The 17814-nt window shown below is 40.3% G+C and overlaps 1 protein-coding gene across 2 annotated transcripts; it reads right to left on the bottom strand.

The window, feature by feature from the left end:
• Positions 1–2010: 2010 nt before the first annotated feature.
• On the bottom strand, positions 2011–17303 carry avil (advillin). Of its 2 annotated transcripts, none has more exons than XM_012881139.3 (20): positions 17221–17303; positions 17040–17123; positions 16857–16931; positions 16513–16709; positions 16321–16429; positions 14746–14856; positions 13272–13477; positions 12799–12877; positions 11436–11534; positions 11200–11353; positions 10987–11087; positions 6778–6915; positions 6520–6678; positions 6241–6420; positions 5209–5366; positions 4952–5096; positions 4661–4849; positions 4508–4576; positions 3339–3446; positions 2011–3029 (listed from the first exon to the last, which is right to left on the bottom strand). In XM_012881139.3, the coding sequence occupies exons 2-20, from the start codon at positions 17097–17099 to the stop codon at positions 2916–2918; spliced, it is 2451 nt and encodes an 816-aa protein (XP_012736593.2). In that variant the 5' UTR covers positions 17100–17123; positions 17221–17303; the 3' UTR covers positions 2011–2915. The 2 variants fall into 2 exon arrangements, with proteins under 2 accessions (XP_012736593.2, XP_036007097.1); XM_036151204.1 differs by having other exon boundaries at positions 17040–17118; positions 17221–17296.
• Positions 17304–17814: the final 511 nt, after the last annotated feature.

Here is a 17814-nt window from a genome sequence, read left to right as displayed (position 1 = left end):
AGCAAAATAGGCAAGATGTTGGTAAAAAAATAAAAATAAAAATTCTAATGAAAATGCTGACAAAAGAAAATAAACTTTTAGTATAACATGGATCAGTGTTTGCCCAACAGATGGCAAAGCAGATCCCTGATTAAGTGTGATTCTTCTTTACACTTGGTTCACTAATGTCATTGGACTAATGCTAATAAGTCAATAGCATATATAGAACCCATCTTTAAAATTTGTAAAAAAAAAAAAAAAATTATTTATATATATATATATATATATATATATATATATATATATATATATATATATATATATATATATATATATATATATATATATATATATATATAATTTTTTTTTTTTAATGGAGAAAAACTTGCATGTTAAAAAAAGTCTGTTTATAACAAGTCGTCGGTGATAAAATTGTTTTCCTCTCAGCTGTCAACACTTATTTTATTGTAAATCCAATCAGATTAATTAGAGATTTCTGTCAAAGCCACACTCCTGGCAGCCTAGGCTACATTCACCCTGCAGGCAAATGCGACACATATCCAGCCTTTTCACGGCAGTGTCAACGGCCCAATTTCAATCATTTCACCTCAAAAAATCCGATTTGGCTCCCTTCCATATGTGGTACCAATTCGGATATGTACCGGATGTCTTTCAAAGCGTCCACAGTCGTGAACGGACATGTCGCATGAAATGTGACATTTACGTCACTGGCCTGGCTCTCACTACACCTCCAGCCTTCTCTACAGCAGCAGTAGAAGGCCATTGTTAATAACTGGGCTGTTTTCTTCTTACCTGTCTTTGTCTTATGATGTGGTCTTAATATTAGTTCCCATTGATCAAAATCTTAACGCTTAACTGCATTATTTCTTATTTATTTGAACAAAGTTTTATTAAACCCTTCTAGTAACAATTACATCCACAATTACCTCCATAAACAGTGTGTTGCTGTGTGACGTCTTCTGTTATCTGCGCTTGTGGGTCACTTTAGGGTCTTGGACCGTTCAGAAAACAGTCTGACGATGATAGCATTTCATTAGCAGTATAAACGACCACCCAAAAAAAACATCCAATTTAGGCAAATAATTGGAAAAGAGAATCGAGACCTGTAATGTGAATGTAGCCATAGATGCACGTGAGCAAATATCACCCATGGATGCAGAAAGAAGAATCGGACAAGACAGATGAGAATGGTGCAGTAATAGAAAATTTGGCCATTTCCCTCCAAAATATTTGTTTGTGCAGGGCTTTGCTGGGGGTACAAAAACGTATAAAGGACCGAATGGACTTAAAATCCAGCAGCAGGCAAGTGACAATTGACGGATTTATGCTCCAGTTGAGTTTGTTGTTGTTGTTATAGCCAACCTCTAGTGCGCCCCCTGCCTAAAATAATTTATTCATCACCAGCTGCCATTAGAGTTTTTCAAACATATTTGGACATATGGATGTTTAGTATACGTCTTGAAACATTTTAATATTAGGCTATAGCAAAATAATAAAAAAAAAAAAAAGATTTTTTTTAAACATTTCTGTAAAAGGTAATGAATAAATTAGGACAGTCTTACATTTATTCTGACTTAAATAGCATAAATCACAGGCATATCACATCAGGCTCACATACCTGCAACATTGTGTGTCAGCTCTGTAACAGAGATCTGTCCTGTTTAAACATCAGAGATCAAGTTTTTGGTGTGCTGCTGAGGGCTGAAGTCACGGTGAATGCCATGGTGAGACCTAAAGAGCTGTCCGAGGTCTTCGGAGAGAAGATTGTAGCAGCTTGTGGGTCCGGCGAAGGGGCGAATGAGGTCTCAACAGAATTTAAAACCGTCCATTTCACAGTAAGGAAGGTCTTTCAATGTCAGTCTGCCCAGGTCTGGCCATCCTTGCAGGTTTATCATGAGAGCAGACTGCAAGATGCTAAAAGAAGTCTCCAAAAACCCTGAAATTTCATCACGCTACCAACAGCAGAATCTTGCCACTGTTGATATAAAAGTACACGTACAATCAGAGAGAGATTGTGCAAGTTTAACTTTTATGGGAGAAGTACAAAGAGGAAAAACATTAAGGCCTGACTAAAGTTTGCCACAGAATATTATATGCGGACAAATACAAGAGCTTGTGGAGTAATGTTCTTGATACATACCGAATTGTTTGGACACCAAAACAGAAGACATGTTTGACATAAAAAACAAATTCCAGCTAAAGAACCCCATAGCAAGTGTAAAGCACGGAGGTGGAAGTGTCATGGTTTGGTGGTCTGAAAGGGGCAGAACATGGAGGAAACCTCTTAAACATCTGATAGCATTAAATCTCTGGAGGGCCTGGCATGATCGCCGGAATAACTTCAACCAAAGGGGGTAAGGTGTCCTAACTTTTTTATCAGCTAAAAAAATGAGTCATATTTGAAATATTTTTTGTTGTTGTGACTGGAACATAGTTAAATTTAGATGTTTACTTGTGATTATGTCAATTTCTTTTCCAAAGATGAAACTTTTGATTCGACTTCTGAACATTTCCTTGTAGAAATTTCGAATATTTTTTGTTTTGGATTAACTTATTTTTTTACTTGTACAATCAGAGAAATGACAAAAAATAATGACTAAATAGTAGAAAAAAAAGTATAAAACACCTGCAGTTGTCAAAATTTCTGTTATCAGTTTACAGTTTAAGTTTTTTTTCTTTTACACGACTTAAACAGGGGTGCCAATAAATACTGAGAGCCCTGCATCCACAAAACCCCACACTGTCAATTGTGTGAATGTAGCAAAAATCTTTCATAAAAAGCAGGATTTGAAAAGCAGAAAACACACACAAGAGCCCCTTTTAAAACAAAAATATGATTCCTAAATGAAAATAAGAGAAACAAAGCCATGTACTCCCAGATGCTGTTAATTTTTAGACACAGAAGTAGACTTTCATCAAAACAAGCCTTTCTCTTTCTTCAGGTTCAGCTGTCTCCACTGCGGCAGGCTCGTAAAGTCATCTTTGGTCATCCCAAATAGGCTGGAGAAGTCAGCGTCAGAGAGGTGCTTCTGAAAAACACACGACAAAACACCGGGAGTGAAGGCGTCCTCTCTCAAGAAGCAAAATATGCTCTGCAAGAGTCTATTTGTTCATGTCCAACTGAAAAGCTGCATTTTAATATCGTCCCGACTGCTTTAAGAGAATTAATTCAATGGGATTCTTTCCCCTGTTCCTTGTCCGGTGAAGCTCAAAAGACTTTTAGATCTAATATTAAAGCACAATGACGCTGTTGTAGCTGCATCACTGATCATTTCCCTGCAATTATCTTTACCTGATGCATCTTTTCCCCTCACAGGCACAAGCAAACACACACACACCTCTTTCTCGGAGGGATCCACGCCTTCAGGCAGCTCGCTGGGTTCCTTGTTGATCAGCATGTCGGGTGGAAAAGACTCGTAGGTTTTTTCCTTCTCAGGGCTTTCCTCCTAGACGATGAATGAATAAATAAATAAATAAATAAATAAATAAATAAATAAATAAATAGGGAGTGATTGTGCTCAGACTATGAATCATTATTAATTCACCCCTCTAGATTAATGCACTTGCTGTTTTTTTTTTTTCCAGTAGCAGAATGTAAGTTAAATTGCTGTTTAAAAACTTGTGATTTCATCAGGTTAAAACCACAAAACCTTCACGGGGATCTTGTCTGATAAACCAACAGATTGCAAAGTAGCTCATAAATGTGAAATGCCTCAATTACAGCTGCAGGATATTTGCCTCGACCAGCTTTTCACATCCAAAGACTACATTTTTTGTGAATTCTTCTTTGTTACATCGCTCAGGGTGAGAGGAAAATCTGCAAAAAGCTGTTTCCTCAATTGTCTTTAGGTCTGAACTTTGACCGGGCCATTCTGACACTTGAATACACTTTATTATAAACCATGTCATTGTAGCTCTAGCTCTGTGTTTACTGCCATTGCTCTACTGGAAAGTGATCCTCTGTACCATCTCTTGTCCAATCAACTCTGCTCAGCTTCCCTGTCCATGAAAAAAGCAATTTCCACAGCTTAATGCTGCCACCAGTATATTTCCCTGTGTGGATGTTAAATTTAGGGCAATTAGCAGTGTGAGTTTTCCACGACACACCTAGTATCACATGCGGGCTGAAACGTTCAAATTTGGTCTCATCTGACCTGGTAAGCTTCTTTTATTTATGTCCTACAAGGTTAGAGGCAACATAACTGTCACTAAATGTAAGTCATATGTTTAAGGTACAATAAAGGAAGGCAGATTAAATATTAGTCTTATCTTAATATGCTTAATGATGTCAGATCTTTGCCATGAAAACCACAGTTTTTATTCTTCATATTTAGGATTGCTTAGTAAATAAATAAAAAAAGAGATGCCAATAAAATTGATATTTAATTTTGAATTGCAAGATGCGTAGTGAATCATTTAATGCCACTAATTTAGTATAACGATTGACCTAAAAGCAACAGCTACTGTTCTAGTTTCCCAAAACGTCTACAAAAATAGATTAACGTACAGCTTGCACAACAATGGGTGTTAAGTCTTCTCCCAGCTCTTTCTTCAGTTCTTCATAGCTCTTTCCACCCTGTAATACAGAACATTTTTTTTTTCACAATTGGTGCTTTTCAAAACAAAAGCATGTCCGTCAGGCTGCAGGTGAAAAACTCACGCTCCACTTTAAGGGATCCCAGGCAGCGAACCAGCCAGTGAAGGTGGGCGGCTCGAAGCCCTGCTTGATCAAGACGATGGGTGTGTCTGGATCTCTGTTTCCAGGGTGGGTGCGCAGGTACTCCTGGCTCGTGGCTACAGCTTCTTTGCGCTCCACCTCATTCGCCTCTTTGCCAATCCACAGAAACAGCTAAGGGTGACAAAGAGAGAGAGAGAGGAAAAAAAACAAGATTAAAGTCAACTTGTTTGACAAGTTGTGGGCAACTTGTTTGTTAGATGTTCTGCAGCCTACCTGGTCCCAGGTATCCAGCAGCATGACGTCGTCCTCGCTGAGGTCATCCTGTGTGAACTGACCCACCTCACTGACGATGAAACGGCCCGTCTTGTTGGAGCATTCAAACAGGCGTGGCTCGTGGTCCAATACCACCTGCTGTAATCTGCAGAAAGCAACGTTTAAGCTTAACACAGAAGCCTCAGATGCGCTTTCCCCCACAAAACCTGTATCGCGTTGGAGGAAAAAGTAGCACCGATGCTCGTCTCAGTCTTTACCTTTTGTCATTTGCATAAGGAGCTTTGCCTCCGAGCAACTCCCAAAACTCAACTGGCTCCTGACCCTCGGCCACAATCTCTTCAAATCCTCTTTCTGAGCCGGGGCCGATCACGGAGCTCACCTCCTTTGCCATGGCTCGCTCATCTCCACTTGAACCCTAAAAAACAAATTATCTGTCTGTTGTATTGGAATCTCATGTTCAGAGGTAATTCACAGCCTCAAGCTTTAGAGCATTATGGTGCAACCGCAAATCCACAAAGACATAGCAGCCAAGTGGCCAGGAGGCCCATGGTAAATCTGGGGGAGCTGCAGACATCCACAGCTCAGGTGGGGGAATTATATTCTTAGTCAAGCAATCCACAAATGAGACCTTTATGGAAGAGTAGTAAGAAGAAAGCCATTGTTGAAAGATCATGTTTGATGGGAGGATGAATGGATCTGAATGCAGGACAATCCTGGAAGAAAACCTTTAAGATGCGGCAAAAACCCAAGACCGGGATGGAGGTTCGCCTCCCTGCAGGAAGCTACAATGGCATGATTTAGATCAGAACAGTATTCCTGTGTTAGAACAGCCTAATCAAAGTCCAGAACCAAATCTAATAATAGAGAATATGTGGCGGGACTAGAAAATCGATGCTCACAGGTGCTCTCCATCTAATCTAAACCTAAGTCTTGATGTGCAGAGATGGTTGTGACATTGCTTTAATTGTAGCCTTGCTGGCCTGTCAGTGTAGATGGATGGGCATCTCTTGGAAGATTTGCAGCTGTGCAATACTCTTTATTTTCAGATGATGGATTGAACAGCGCTCTATGAGATGGTCAAAAGCTTGGGACATTAGTTTGGAACCTAACCCTGTTCCACAACCCTTTCCCTGCCGTGTTCCTTGGTCTCCATGATGCTGCTTGTTCACTAATGGTGAACAAAAACCTCACATTGCAAAAAACAAACAAACAAACATAGAGAAAACGAACAGTGTAAACGCTATCAGCAGTATGCTGAATCAGCTGCATTGCTGCTGTGTCTCAATTACCTTCCCACACCACAGATAAATTCCCGTTTGGCTCTTCAGCAGAAACACGTCGTTGGAGTTCAGAGAGGAGGCCAAGGCTGGGACCTCAATGGTTTTTGTGTTGGACTGGTCCGAGCCACGGACCTGGAACAACCTTACTGGAGGCTCGGGTTCAGAACCCCCGCTTCTGGATGTGCCTCCCTAAAAGAAGGGGAAAGTACTGAGTGTAATGATGATGGACATTTCTGATGGCTGCCTAGCAGAGTAAATGCCATCCCAATAAAAAAAATGCCGTCTCACATCAAAGATGACCATCTTGCCCTTGAAAATCGCCATGAAGTGTCGTGGCTCCTTTCCCATTGTTACTCTCACTTGGACTGGCTCGTCATTGTACTTCTGATCTAAGGCCACAGCCTGAAACGCCGAAGCTGCCAATTCATCCTGTGTGGCATGGCGCCCCTTAAAAACACAAAACATAATGCACACAGACGTCTCTCAATACCACGATGAAGCAACTTAGCTCGTCGGCATCATGAAATCACGCTATCGTGCTCTTACCTGCCACATGTACAGCAGATAACACTTTTTGTTGTTAACTAAATAAGTGTAGAGGATCAGGTAGCAGTCTCCTCCATAAAAGTATCCATACCCCGTAGGGTCCACTGGGGCAAGCTCCAGGTCCTCAACTCTCCACACCTGAGTAAATCAAAAGTTAAAGAGTCATATAAGAAACAAAAAGAGATTAAAAGTATGAGGCATCGGGAAAAAAAAAATCAAGATTTGGTTTAGTTTACATGATGTCTTTGGAAGAACTTAGTCATTTAACACTCAGAGTCCCAAAGTGCAGACTTTAGTCTGCGCCTAGTTTGTATCAAGTATCCCCCCAAAGGTGTTAACGGCTCTCCTCTGGTGGAATGAGCGCCATTTGCAAAACAAAAGGCAATTGTAAGAATGTGGTTTGGTGACTTCAGCTGGTGTGCTGGGGTTTCCTTGATTGAGCTGCCTCTCTTTGTGTTGTAAAGGAGCTTTTTCAACGAGTTGAGTAATTTACAGAATTTCTGTGGGGATAAATAGAGCAGGCACAACACACAGACTCAGAATTCACCCGGAATTCACCATGGCACAACCAAGGCGACCAAGAAGGATGAACGCTCAGGAGGCTTTAGCCATGCTTCAGAGCATGTCAGACTACGAATCTGATGGTGGATCTGTTGGAGACTTAGCATTTCAGAATGAAAACAGCGCAACCGATTCTTCAAGTGAAGAGGATGATTCTGATGAGAATGCGACTGCTTTTGCACCAGCAAATCCTCCCCTCCAAAGACGCACCAGGGGCAGAGTGGTCAATTATATGATTGAGCGGGACAGTTCAAATACTGAGGCTACATCAGATGAAGAGGAAGACACAGTGTGCGGCAACCCTCCTCCTTGCAAAAAACAAAAAACTGCTGATGTTGGCACAATGCCTGGATCCACAGAGAAGGCGAAAGATGGCACTGTTTGGTCCCACTGGAAAGTTGGAGACTTTTCTGTTCCTGAAACCCCACAGACTGCCTTCAATGGATCTGGAGGGCCAACAGATTCTGCGAAACGCAAAATCACAAGTCGCCTTAGCAGCTTCCTGTGTTTGTTGGATGTGAACATGTTGCTGACCATCAGAGACTGCACAGTCCACGAGGCCCGCAGAACAAACCCCAGCTGGCAGATGAGTATCTACGAGCTGATGGCTTTCCTCGCAATCCTTTATCGAAGGGCTGCCATGGGTTACATTGGTCCCATGCGACACATGTGGGCCAATAAATTCGGAAACGCAGATATCAAACCCATAATGCCTCGTAACCGTTTTTTTTAAATAAGACGGTACCTTCGTTTTGACAACAAGGACACCCGCAAGGAACGCATACACAATGACAAATTTGCAGCAATTTCTGACATCTGGATGCGGTTTGTTCAGAACTGTGTGTCGTCCTACAGTCCAGGACAGCATGTTACTGTGGATGAGCAGCTGTTTCCGTCCAAGGTTCGGTGCCCCTTTTTGCAGTACATTGCATCCAAGCCTGACAAGTTTGGAATCAAGTTTTGGATTGCAGCAGATCTGGACACAAAATACATGTGTAATGCCATCCCTTACTTGGGAAAAGATCCCACTCGTCCAAAAGGAGAGAGGTTGTCAGAGAACGTTGTTCTAAAATTGATGGAACCATTTTTGGACAAGGGAAGGACTGTAGCTATGGACAATTTCTTCACCTCTTTGTCTTTGGCTAACAGGCTCCTTCAGCAAAATACAACTCTGCTTGGCACCATCAACAAAATTTGTCGGGAGCTACCAGCAACTGCAAAGGAAACCTCGGGGCGCCAGTTGCACTCCACACAGGTGTTCAAATCTGGAAGTGCCTTGCTGACGGTGTATGCGACAAAAAAAAAAGAAATCTGTCTGTCTTCTGAGTACCATGCATCACAAAGTGGAAATTGTGGACATTCAAAAACAAAAACCAAACACTGTGGTTGATTACAACCAGCTCAAATGTGGTGTTGATATTATGGACCAGAAACTGGGCAACTACTCTGTGCGTGCAGGAACACGGAGGTGGCCCATGGCTGTGTTTTATAACCTGCTTGACATGGCCGCCACAAATGCACATGTTTTGTACACAGCGTGTACAGGATCCAAAGAAAGTCGTCGACTGTTCATGCTGGAGCTTTCAGAGGAACTCAAAAACAGGCTTCTGCAGGAAAAGAAACAAGAGGAAGAGCAGAAACAGCTACGTCGTGAGATGAGAGTTTCCCAGCAGAAAAAGACTCAATGCCAGGTGCGCATACTCTGCAATAACAACAGAAGTACTGAACGTTGTGTCCACTGCGGAAAATTTACCTGTGGCAAATGTAGGAAAGGCTCACCATGGCAATGTGGAAACTGCTAGATGGGACAATTGTATTTTACATTTTTCCACTTTATATTTAGTGCTTTATCCCTATGTAGACTGCTTTTCTTTATCTGAAATAAAAAAAAAATCTTTCTGAAGTTATACCTTCTGTCTGTTGTTTTTCAAAATTGAGCTGTTTGGGGTGGTATTTGGCTCCAGTCCCCCCAACAGTACTTCACAACTCTCAGAACCATTCCACCCCTTCAGTTTTGGTTTTAGTTCAAGCCTCTCTGTTGAGGAGTGTTTTACCTGAAAGCGGGGGTGGGGGGACTACGGCTGTTCCTTGTGTGACATAAATGTTACTCCAATACTAAAGGCATACTGTTTGTCATTCTCTAAGATTAAATTTTGAATGACATAAAAAGGCGAGACAAGACAAAATACAATTATTATTTTGTTCATATAGTGAGCTTTGCAATATACATGAGTCTGTTGGTGAATGGACAATAGAACTAGGCTCTGCCTTGCCTTGTTGGAAAAGCTTGGCTATGACCTGTTCTCAGCTCAGGAACTAGGACCCGTCACAGGTTATTTGCATTACAATAGGGACAGTTAGCAAGGTAGAGTGAATACACAAACTTGAAGAGGGGAGGGGGGCTTGCAAGAAAACTGAAATTCTCTGGGACTTCTAGTGTTAATATACATAAATATACTTCTTCTAATATCTTCAGCTTAAAAGCTATATTAGGACACAAAAGCAACGATTTAACCAGGCCACCAAAGTCCCATCTTGAGGAAATGCTCTGCAAACGTAGCTCAAGTAAAAGGTGCAAATTCAGATGTTTATAAATTTATACTTCTAAACTCCCCAGATGAGTCAACACTTAAATTGGAAGCCTAGAAAAAAGACCTTGGAGTAAATCTGTCACTGGAGGAGTGACAGTCCGCCTGTACAAAGGCTCACAAACGCATGATTAACTCACGCTTGAGGCTGCTGCAATACAAATGGTTAATGCGAATTTATGTTACACCAGCCAGTTTAAATCATTATAATCCTAACACACCAGACACATGCAATCTATAGAACACCTTGTTTCAGAGGGCATTGCACTAGTCTACTGGACTTGTACCCAAAAAATACTGTTTACCAAATGTGAACAGTTCTTGATTGATTTTTGTGTCTACTACAAGCTAAAACACTGATCACACTTTTCTGGAAGAAGACATTTGAACCAAGTATCAAGCCTTGGATCAAATAAATGCTGATAACTTTACCCCTGGAACTCATAACATATTTGAAAAAAGGGGAAAAGCAAATAATTCAAAAACATATGGAGACCCTTCTGAGCGTTTGTAGAAGGTGTGGACATGTCTCAAGAGGAAGAGGCCAGCTAAGGACAAGAATGACCATTTTAAGAATCTGGGTGGCAATAAAATCTCTACACTGTTTTGTTATCTCTTGTATATTTAAAAAATACATGACATGTCGGAGGATGTGTGTCCGCTCACAGGACACTTTCCTAAAACTTCTCTCCCAACCCGGACTGTTTTAACAGCTGTAACACCTATGTTTAACCTTCACGATTAAAACAAAGACTGATAAACTGTAGAAAATCGAGACTTTTGTCTGCTTCCATTCACTGTCAGTATGTTTTACACAATAATTTGTACACAATAATGGGATAAATGTACAAAACCCTGCTTGCGCGGATCGGAGTGACAATGCTGGCCAGGAATGAAGCAGAACTTCCAGCATCTACCTGGATACTGTCAGGTTTTGTTGGCACAAATTACAACTTCTGTTACAAGTACTACTGTGACACAATCCTGCGTTGACAGTCTTATTGATTAGTGGGGGGAGGGGGCTTTTATATTCAGGTGTTTTGCTAAAAAAATGCCTTACCTCTACCTGACCTCCACCGTTGTCCACCATTCTCTCCTGTGCAGCAACCTCTGGCATCGAGTGCATCAGCGAGGCATCAAATTTCTCTTGTGTGATGTGAGCTTCAACAAAAATTAAGAAAAAAAAAACCTGCAATGACTGACTGGCTTGTTTTAACAGACACTTATTTTTACTTCTTTTCCTCTAAATTGGCCCCTCGTTATGCCAACATACCAATTTTGCCCCGCGTGTTCACTTTTCCCAGGCCTTGAGTCTGGTCTTTCACGGTCCACTTCTGGAAGAGCTGCTTGAAGAGAGCCGACTCCCCTCCATCATTCACTGACTCCACATTTGTGGTCATTGGGTAGTTCTTTGCTTTGATGAAATCCTGCAACAGGCAATCACAACACATCACTGGAAATAAAATGGAAGAGGAATCAATCACAAGCTAATGGTGATATGTCACTCACCAAAGCTCTGGACATGGCAGCCTTTCTCTCCTCTTTGTTTGCCTTTTTCCCTTTCCATACAAAGATCTTACTCCCTCCTTGGTCCAGGATATAGCAGTCCTATGTAAATTAAATTTAAGTTAGGATAGTTGTCAATTCAAACAATATGGAAGCGAATAAATAGCATGAAGATACCTCAAGAATAAAGTTGTAAATCGATTATGCACTTGGAATCAAGAAGTTATGGAGTACATGCAGGCGGCTGACAAGTTCAGATATTATTGTCTGTTGAGAAGTTAATTTGTAACTTTAACTCTCCAATTGTGTACATCTTTAATTTCTCACACCTCAAGGTTCACATTTAATCAAAATAAGCAGATGGAAGTTGATAAAACAGCAATTTCAAACATCTTTTGAAAGATATTTTCTGAACAGAAAATTTGTTGTTTTTAAACATGGAAAAAAAGAACAGACTTTTGCCAATCTTTATAAATGAGGCAGTTGATCTGGCATGCAATTAAGCATTTTATTTCCATTTTTCAAGGTTTTGGGAAAGTTGAAACCAATTCATTGACTCCAAACAAACACTTTTTAAATATGGTTTTAATCCTCATTACACTACAGAGACTACGAAAGATCACTTGATCAAGGTAAACTAGCTGGATCCATTTTTATGAAATTAAAAAGGGTATTGACATTTTCAACATATTCTTTTCTGATTGTATTATAAAAATCTAAATTCTTTTTAGATAAGTTTAGAGTGGTTTAACCCATATCTTCTAAACTGTGAAAAGAAAGTAATAATTGCTAAAGAGTCGTGATATAGGTGTACCCCAAGGCTGAGTTTTCGCCCCACTTCTTTTTGGTCTGTAAATAAATAATTTTCTGTAGTCATGTTCTGGTGCAGGTTTCCAGATGTATGATAATAATCCAGTTTTATGTGTAGCTGGTAAGGAAATGGCCTCTGTTTCAAGTCTGTTACATCATGATTTAAAAAATCTTGTCTTACATTAAATAGAATACAATTGTCTTTATTAAGTGGCTCTATTGTTGATTAACAGTAATGATGAAAATCTAAAGATCAATGTGTGATCTAACAGGTCAGAGGTGTCATGTTGGATAGTCATTTAAACTTTGTCAATATATCAAGATGTTTAGCAGACTCACAAAAGTAAAGTTGTACATCTTTAGACTAATTATATGTTATCTTCCAATTCATGCTGTAAAGCTTTTAATGCCAGACTGGTATAGTTGGTAATTATTCTTTATCTTTATTTTTGGGTCTTAGAGAGTTTTCAGTTTTTTTTTAAGTTTTTTATTTCCTCTTTAAACCTTGTGTGTATAATTTTTTTATCGTATTCTTCACTGTATTGTATTGACTCACCTCATGGCGGAGCAGATCCTGAACCAGAGGGCTTGTACCGATCTCTGCGACTTTCATCTGACCATCGGCGTCTGACACACTGGAAGCAAAAATGGATAAACTGTCACACATCGTAAGGCTTTTAGGACAAAAACAGACAAAACATCGTATGTTTTTTTTTAACTCCTTTTAAAATCCAACCATTCTTATTATCTTTAGCTTTTAACAGTTTGTAAAGACCTTATATGATCTTATTTCATCTTCCTTTCTTTTGTGTCTTCATAGTTTTATCTGATTTTATGTCTCTTACTATGTTTTTGTTTGTTGTTTTCAATTCATTCATGTTTTAAATTGTATTCTTGTCCTTTCTGAGCCATGTTTCATTTGAGCTTTCATTGGCACTTTGGTCCACTGCAGTGTTTCAAAGTGCTCTACAAACAAAGTTGGGTTGAATTGGATTGGACAATTGATGTAACCATGAGATAACATCTCACCAGTAAAGTGTGAGTTTGCTCTTTACTTCCTGGTCAACAGTTTCATCAGGCTTCCCATCTGGCAGGTCGGAGGGTCTTTCCCCGAGAATGTTCTTCATGACCTCCATGTTCTGAGGAGAGCTGCTCTCCTCATCACCCTCGATCACTCTGATCTCTGCCCGGCCCCCCCTCTCTCTGTCTCGGATGTCTTTGGCCAGCACCATACCCTGGGAGGCAGAGCGAGAGTAAAGATAAAAATATTTACAGCCGTAGTTTTTTAAAAGCAAACTGTTGCGAGTGTTGTTTCCTTGTCATGCCTGTTTCATACGTTTTTGGTTTTTACTTCCTCCAATGTGCTATATTATATAACAGATCAATATTTTTTGTCCAATGTACTCCTGGGCGGCTTTATTTCAATTAAACACATTTTAAATTATTGTTAGTGGAGCTCCTGACTATAATCAGTTCCAGACACCTTTTATTGATGTTTTTATGCCAGCCACTCCAATACCTTGCTAGCCAGCCATCCAGCTGGGTTTTGCATGGCTCGGATCAATATTAACGACCATGTTTATAACTGTAGTAAATGCCTCCAGTTATTAAAAATGTACAGTTGAGCCCAAACTTATTCACACAATTGGCAGATTTATATTTTCAATTATTTCCATTGAGCCATAACTTTGTTTTTTGTATGTTTTCTCTGTTTTTTCGGTGAAATATGTTTGGTAATCACCCTTTCTTGCCATCACCCTAATCTTCAGCCCCCTCTGCAGATTCTCCATCGGGTGCGAGACGGGACTCAGGCTGGGCCGCTCCAAAACATTAATGCTACCTCCAGTCAGAAGAACACATTGGTAAAATTAAGACTTTTTACCTAGATCTTCCAAGGGTACAAATCATTTTGGGCTTAACTGATAGAGAAATCTATTCTAGAAAATATGTTTTACTCTATTTTAACAATGCGGCTTAATGTGTTTGCCCATTTTGCATTCGTTAATCATTCATCCTGCCTGTTTTGCAACCTTTATCAGTGTTTCCCTTTTTTTTTTCTAAAAATCCTGATACCGAATGTGAATAAAGCGACTAGTTGCTTGCATTTGTTTGTTTTCCTAAACATTGACTGTATAAATCTGGATCACACACTCCTCCATATTTCCCTGCATTGCCTGTTGTAGAGAATAGATTTTAGGGGCACACTTGTACGTCTCTCGTAACATTGCTAATGTGATTTCACTGCTGTGCCTGGACAGAGCCTGGATTATGGTAGATATACAACCATGCTATGAAGCAAATTTTTATTATACCTATTAGCATAACATGCAGGTGTAAGCAGGGTGTAGTTAGTCGGTTAATGGCTATAAAATGTCAAGGCAAACATAACACACAGGGTGTTAGCTTCAGTCTCTATTAATATGTAATTTCCATGCTATCTTTGTTGTCTCTGACCTACAGTGTATTTACTTGTGCCGTATCCAAGCAGTGATGTAATCCTTACTTTAAGCTTTTCCTGATTGTTGCTCTTTGGTCCGTTCCACTGGACGATGGTCTTGCCAAGGTCTAACAGAAACACATCTCCAAGGTTGAAGCTCTGCCAGCTCATCTCCACCTGAAACACAATTAAAAAAAATGAAAGTACTCTTTCTCCCACAGTGTTACAGCTTTGCAAAATGGTTGATACCCCATAGAACTTTCTTTTCTTTTCCATTTTACCACATTTAAAACTCAAAATTCAATGTATTGTATTGGAATTGTACGAGACAGACCAATGCAAAGTGCACATACGGTAATTGACAAATGGGAGATCAAAGATCCACAATTTTCCAAATATTTTTCTCAAAGAAACAGCTCAGGCTGGAATATACTCATTAATCAACAACTATTTGTCATTCCGTCCTCAAATATAGCCTCTTTGAGGAAAGAAAGATGTTAGATGTTCTCTTTTTGGTTTCTCACACAAAGCATATTTGTGGAAGGTGTTCTAGTCAGATGGGGCCCAAATTTAACTTATTGGCCCACATGCATACATAACACAACACTACAATTCACCCTGAATGCACCGTCCATGCAGTGAAGCATGAAGTAGCACCATACTGTGATGCAGCTTTTATTTAACAGGGACAGGGAAGCTGATCTGAGCCGATGAGAAGATGGCTGGAGCTAAATGCAGGGCAATCCTGGAAGAAAGTTGTTGGAGGCAGCACAACACTTGATACCAGGCTTCTAGCAGGACACAGACCTTCATTCAAAACCAAGCATATTCGCATGTTAAAATGGCTCAGGCAAAGCCCACAGCTAAATCCAATTCAGAATCTGTGGCAAGACATGGATGGAGACTGAAGCTCTCCATCCAGTTTGTTTGAGTTTGATGCCACGTGCTGCGGAGGTTGTGGACCCAAAGTGCGGCGGCGACGAGGCTGAGCCATGGTGTGATGATGATTATTTTTAACGATGAAGACAAGGAAACTTAGAAAGAACGGGGAACACTGGTGACTGGAGCCAGGAAGAACGGAAGTCAATAGTGGAACCGAATAACATGGCGGAACGAGGCGGAACGCAGCAAGTCCAGAAACCAGGAACTTAAATGCACCGTGGGAACAATCAACTTCATTAAAATCAGGTGAGAAATCTCCAAAATATTAAACAGCTGGAAAAGACTAAGCTGGGGAACTGAGGAAGGCATGAAACAGAAATAAAGCATACACAAAACATAAGCCGCAGAGGATTGTGCCATTTGAACGTTTTTTAAACAAGAATGGACCAGACATTCAGTCTCCAGATGTGCAAATCTGGCAGCAAAAAAACACCCCCCAATGGACTTGCTGCTGTATTGCAACAAAAAGGGGTTGTACAAAGTATGGACTGAGAGGAATAGAAATGTGCTCCACAACTTGAGTGTCCATGAATTATTCAAAGCCATGTCCTATTTTCCTTCCACTTTGCAAGTAAACGTGACTTTGTATCAGTCTATTGCATAAAATCCTGGAGGTTTATGGCTGTAATGTCACAAGATATAAAACAAACAAACAAACAAAAAATTCAAGGGGTAAAATTACTCGAAAACATGGCTTACCTCCTTGGCAACTACTCTTTTCTTTCCCTTCACATGAAGCAGTCTCTGAATATCATACGAATTGGTTTCAGTGTGCCTCATGCCGCTGGCAACTCCCCCTTTCTTATAGCTAAAAGATAAAACAGGATTATAACATTTCTGGTTTATTTTACTTCCCCCAAAGGGGTCATTGCACAAACATCTTTCGCTCACATTATTCCATTTTTGAAGTATCCCTTGAACGTGTCCGACTCGTAGTTCTGAACCTCTCTGTACTGTACCGGGGATGAGCCTAAGAAGTCGTCCAGCTGTGTGGTGTACACAGCGGCGGCACCCTGCTCGTCCTGCGAGGACTCGGAGCCGATCCAGTAGTGGATGTTGTAACTTAAAGAGCTTTGTAGCTTCTGCGTCTGGAGAGATGCAAAAGCACAGAATCGGTGCGGCCATCAGAACGGACGGAGAGGTAAAGACTTCATGGGGGATGCAGCCAGCTTTTAGGTAAACCCTTTTGATCATTTCAAAATTATGTGAGCAATAATTCTCAGGCTGAGACTTACAAACAGAAGTATGTAGCAGTCGCCCTCATAAAAGTTTCCAAAGGACTTCTCAGGAACCAGAACCAGCTCCATTTTCTGTTACACAGGGAAAGACAAAGGGATTTCACTTTTGGGTAAATTGCCGAATCTACCTCTCAGAAGGCAAATCTAATTAGCTAAACAGTGAAAATAAAATCCAATCACCTCAACTCTCCAGATTATAATCCCCGGCTTGTTGGTCACTGCTCTGAACGTGTACTCCATCTTGACACGGTGCTCTCAGCTTCTCTTTTCCAGAGGGAAAACAAAACAAAAACAAAAGATATTTACATCACAGATTTTAATTTGTAGTTTTCTATGCTATAAGTAAATAAACTATACATACAGTATAAGATTGTGTGATGAGGAGAGATTGCTGTAGCCTCATCTGATCCACCAGGAGATGATTTCCTGTCTGATCAGGAGCGAGCCACAGTTCTCACCCAGACAGTTCGCCTAGATGGATTTGCCTGATTTTGCATTTTCAGGGTCCATCATGATGCTCAGCCCAATCACAGAGAAAGAGTTTGGTTCCTTTAAGCAAATGCGCTGGACAGGAAAAAAACACTGACTCATATTCAAATACACCAATGGTAGTATTTATTATCTCCATTGGGTCTCTTGCAACCATGCAACCACATTTACTCTATCAAAATATTCGATTCAAACTGTCTTTAACACTGAAAGCAATAACTTATTATAAATATATGTCATTTCTGTCATATGACTGACTCATAGTTCACAGTTTTGCATTTCATTATGAAAGTGATTTTGTCACATGTACAACAGATTCAAACTAAGTTTGAATTTATCCATTAAAACACGATTGTTTTAGCAGTTACTGACGATCAGCATAAAGCACAAAACGTATTTTACTAAAGCTTATCAATCCTCCCCCCACCCAACATTTTTATGATTCCCTGTTTGCTCCAGCTGTTAC

Source organism: Fundulus heteroclitus, chromosome 20 (genome assembly GCF_011125445.2).
Source record: "Fundulus heteroclitus isolate FHET01 chromosome 20, MU-UCD_Fhet_4.1, whole genome shotgun sequence".
NCBI lineage: Eukaryota > Metazoa > Chordata > Actinopteri > Cyprinodontiformes > Fundulidae > Fundulus > Fundulus heteroclitus.
Note: the sequence above shows the minus strand (reverse complement) of the source record. Positions and strands in the feature narration are given on the sequence as shown.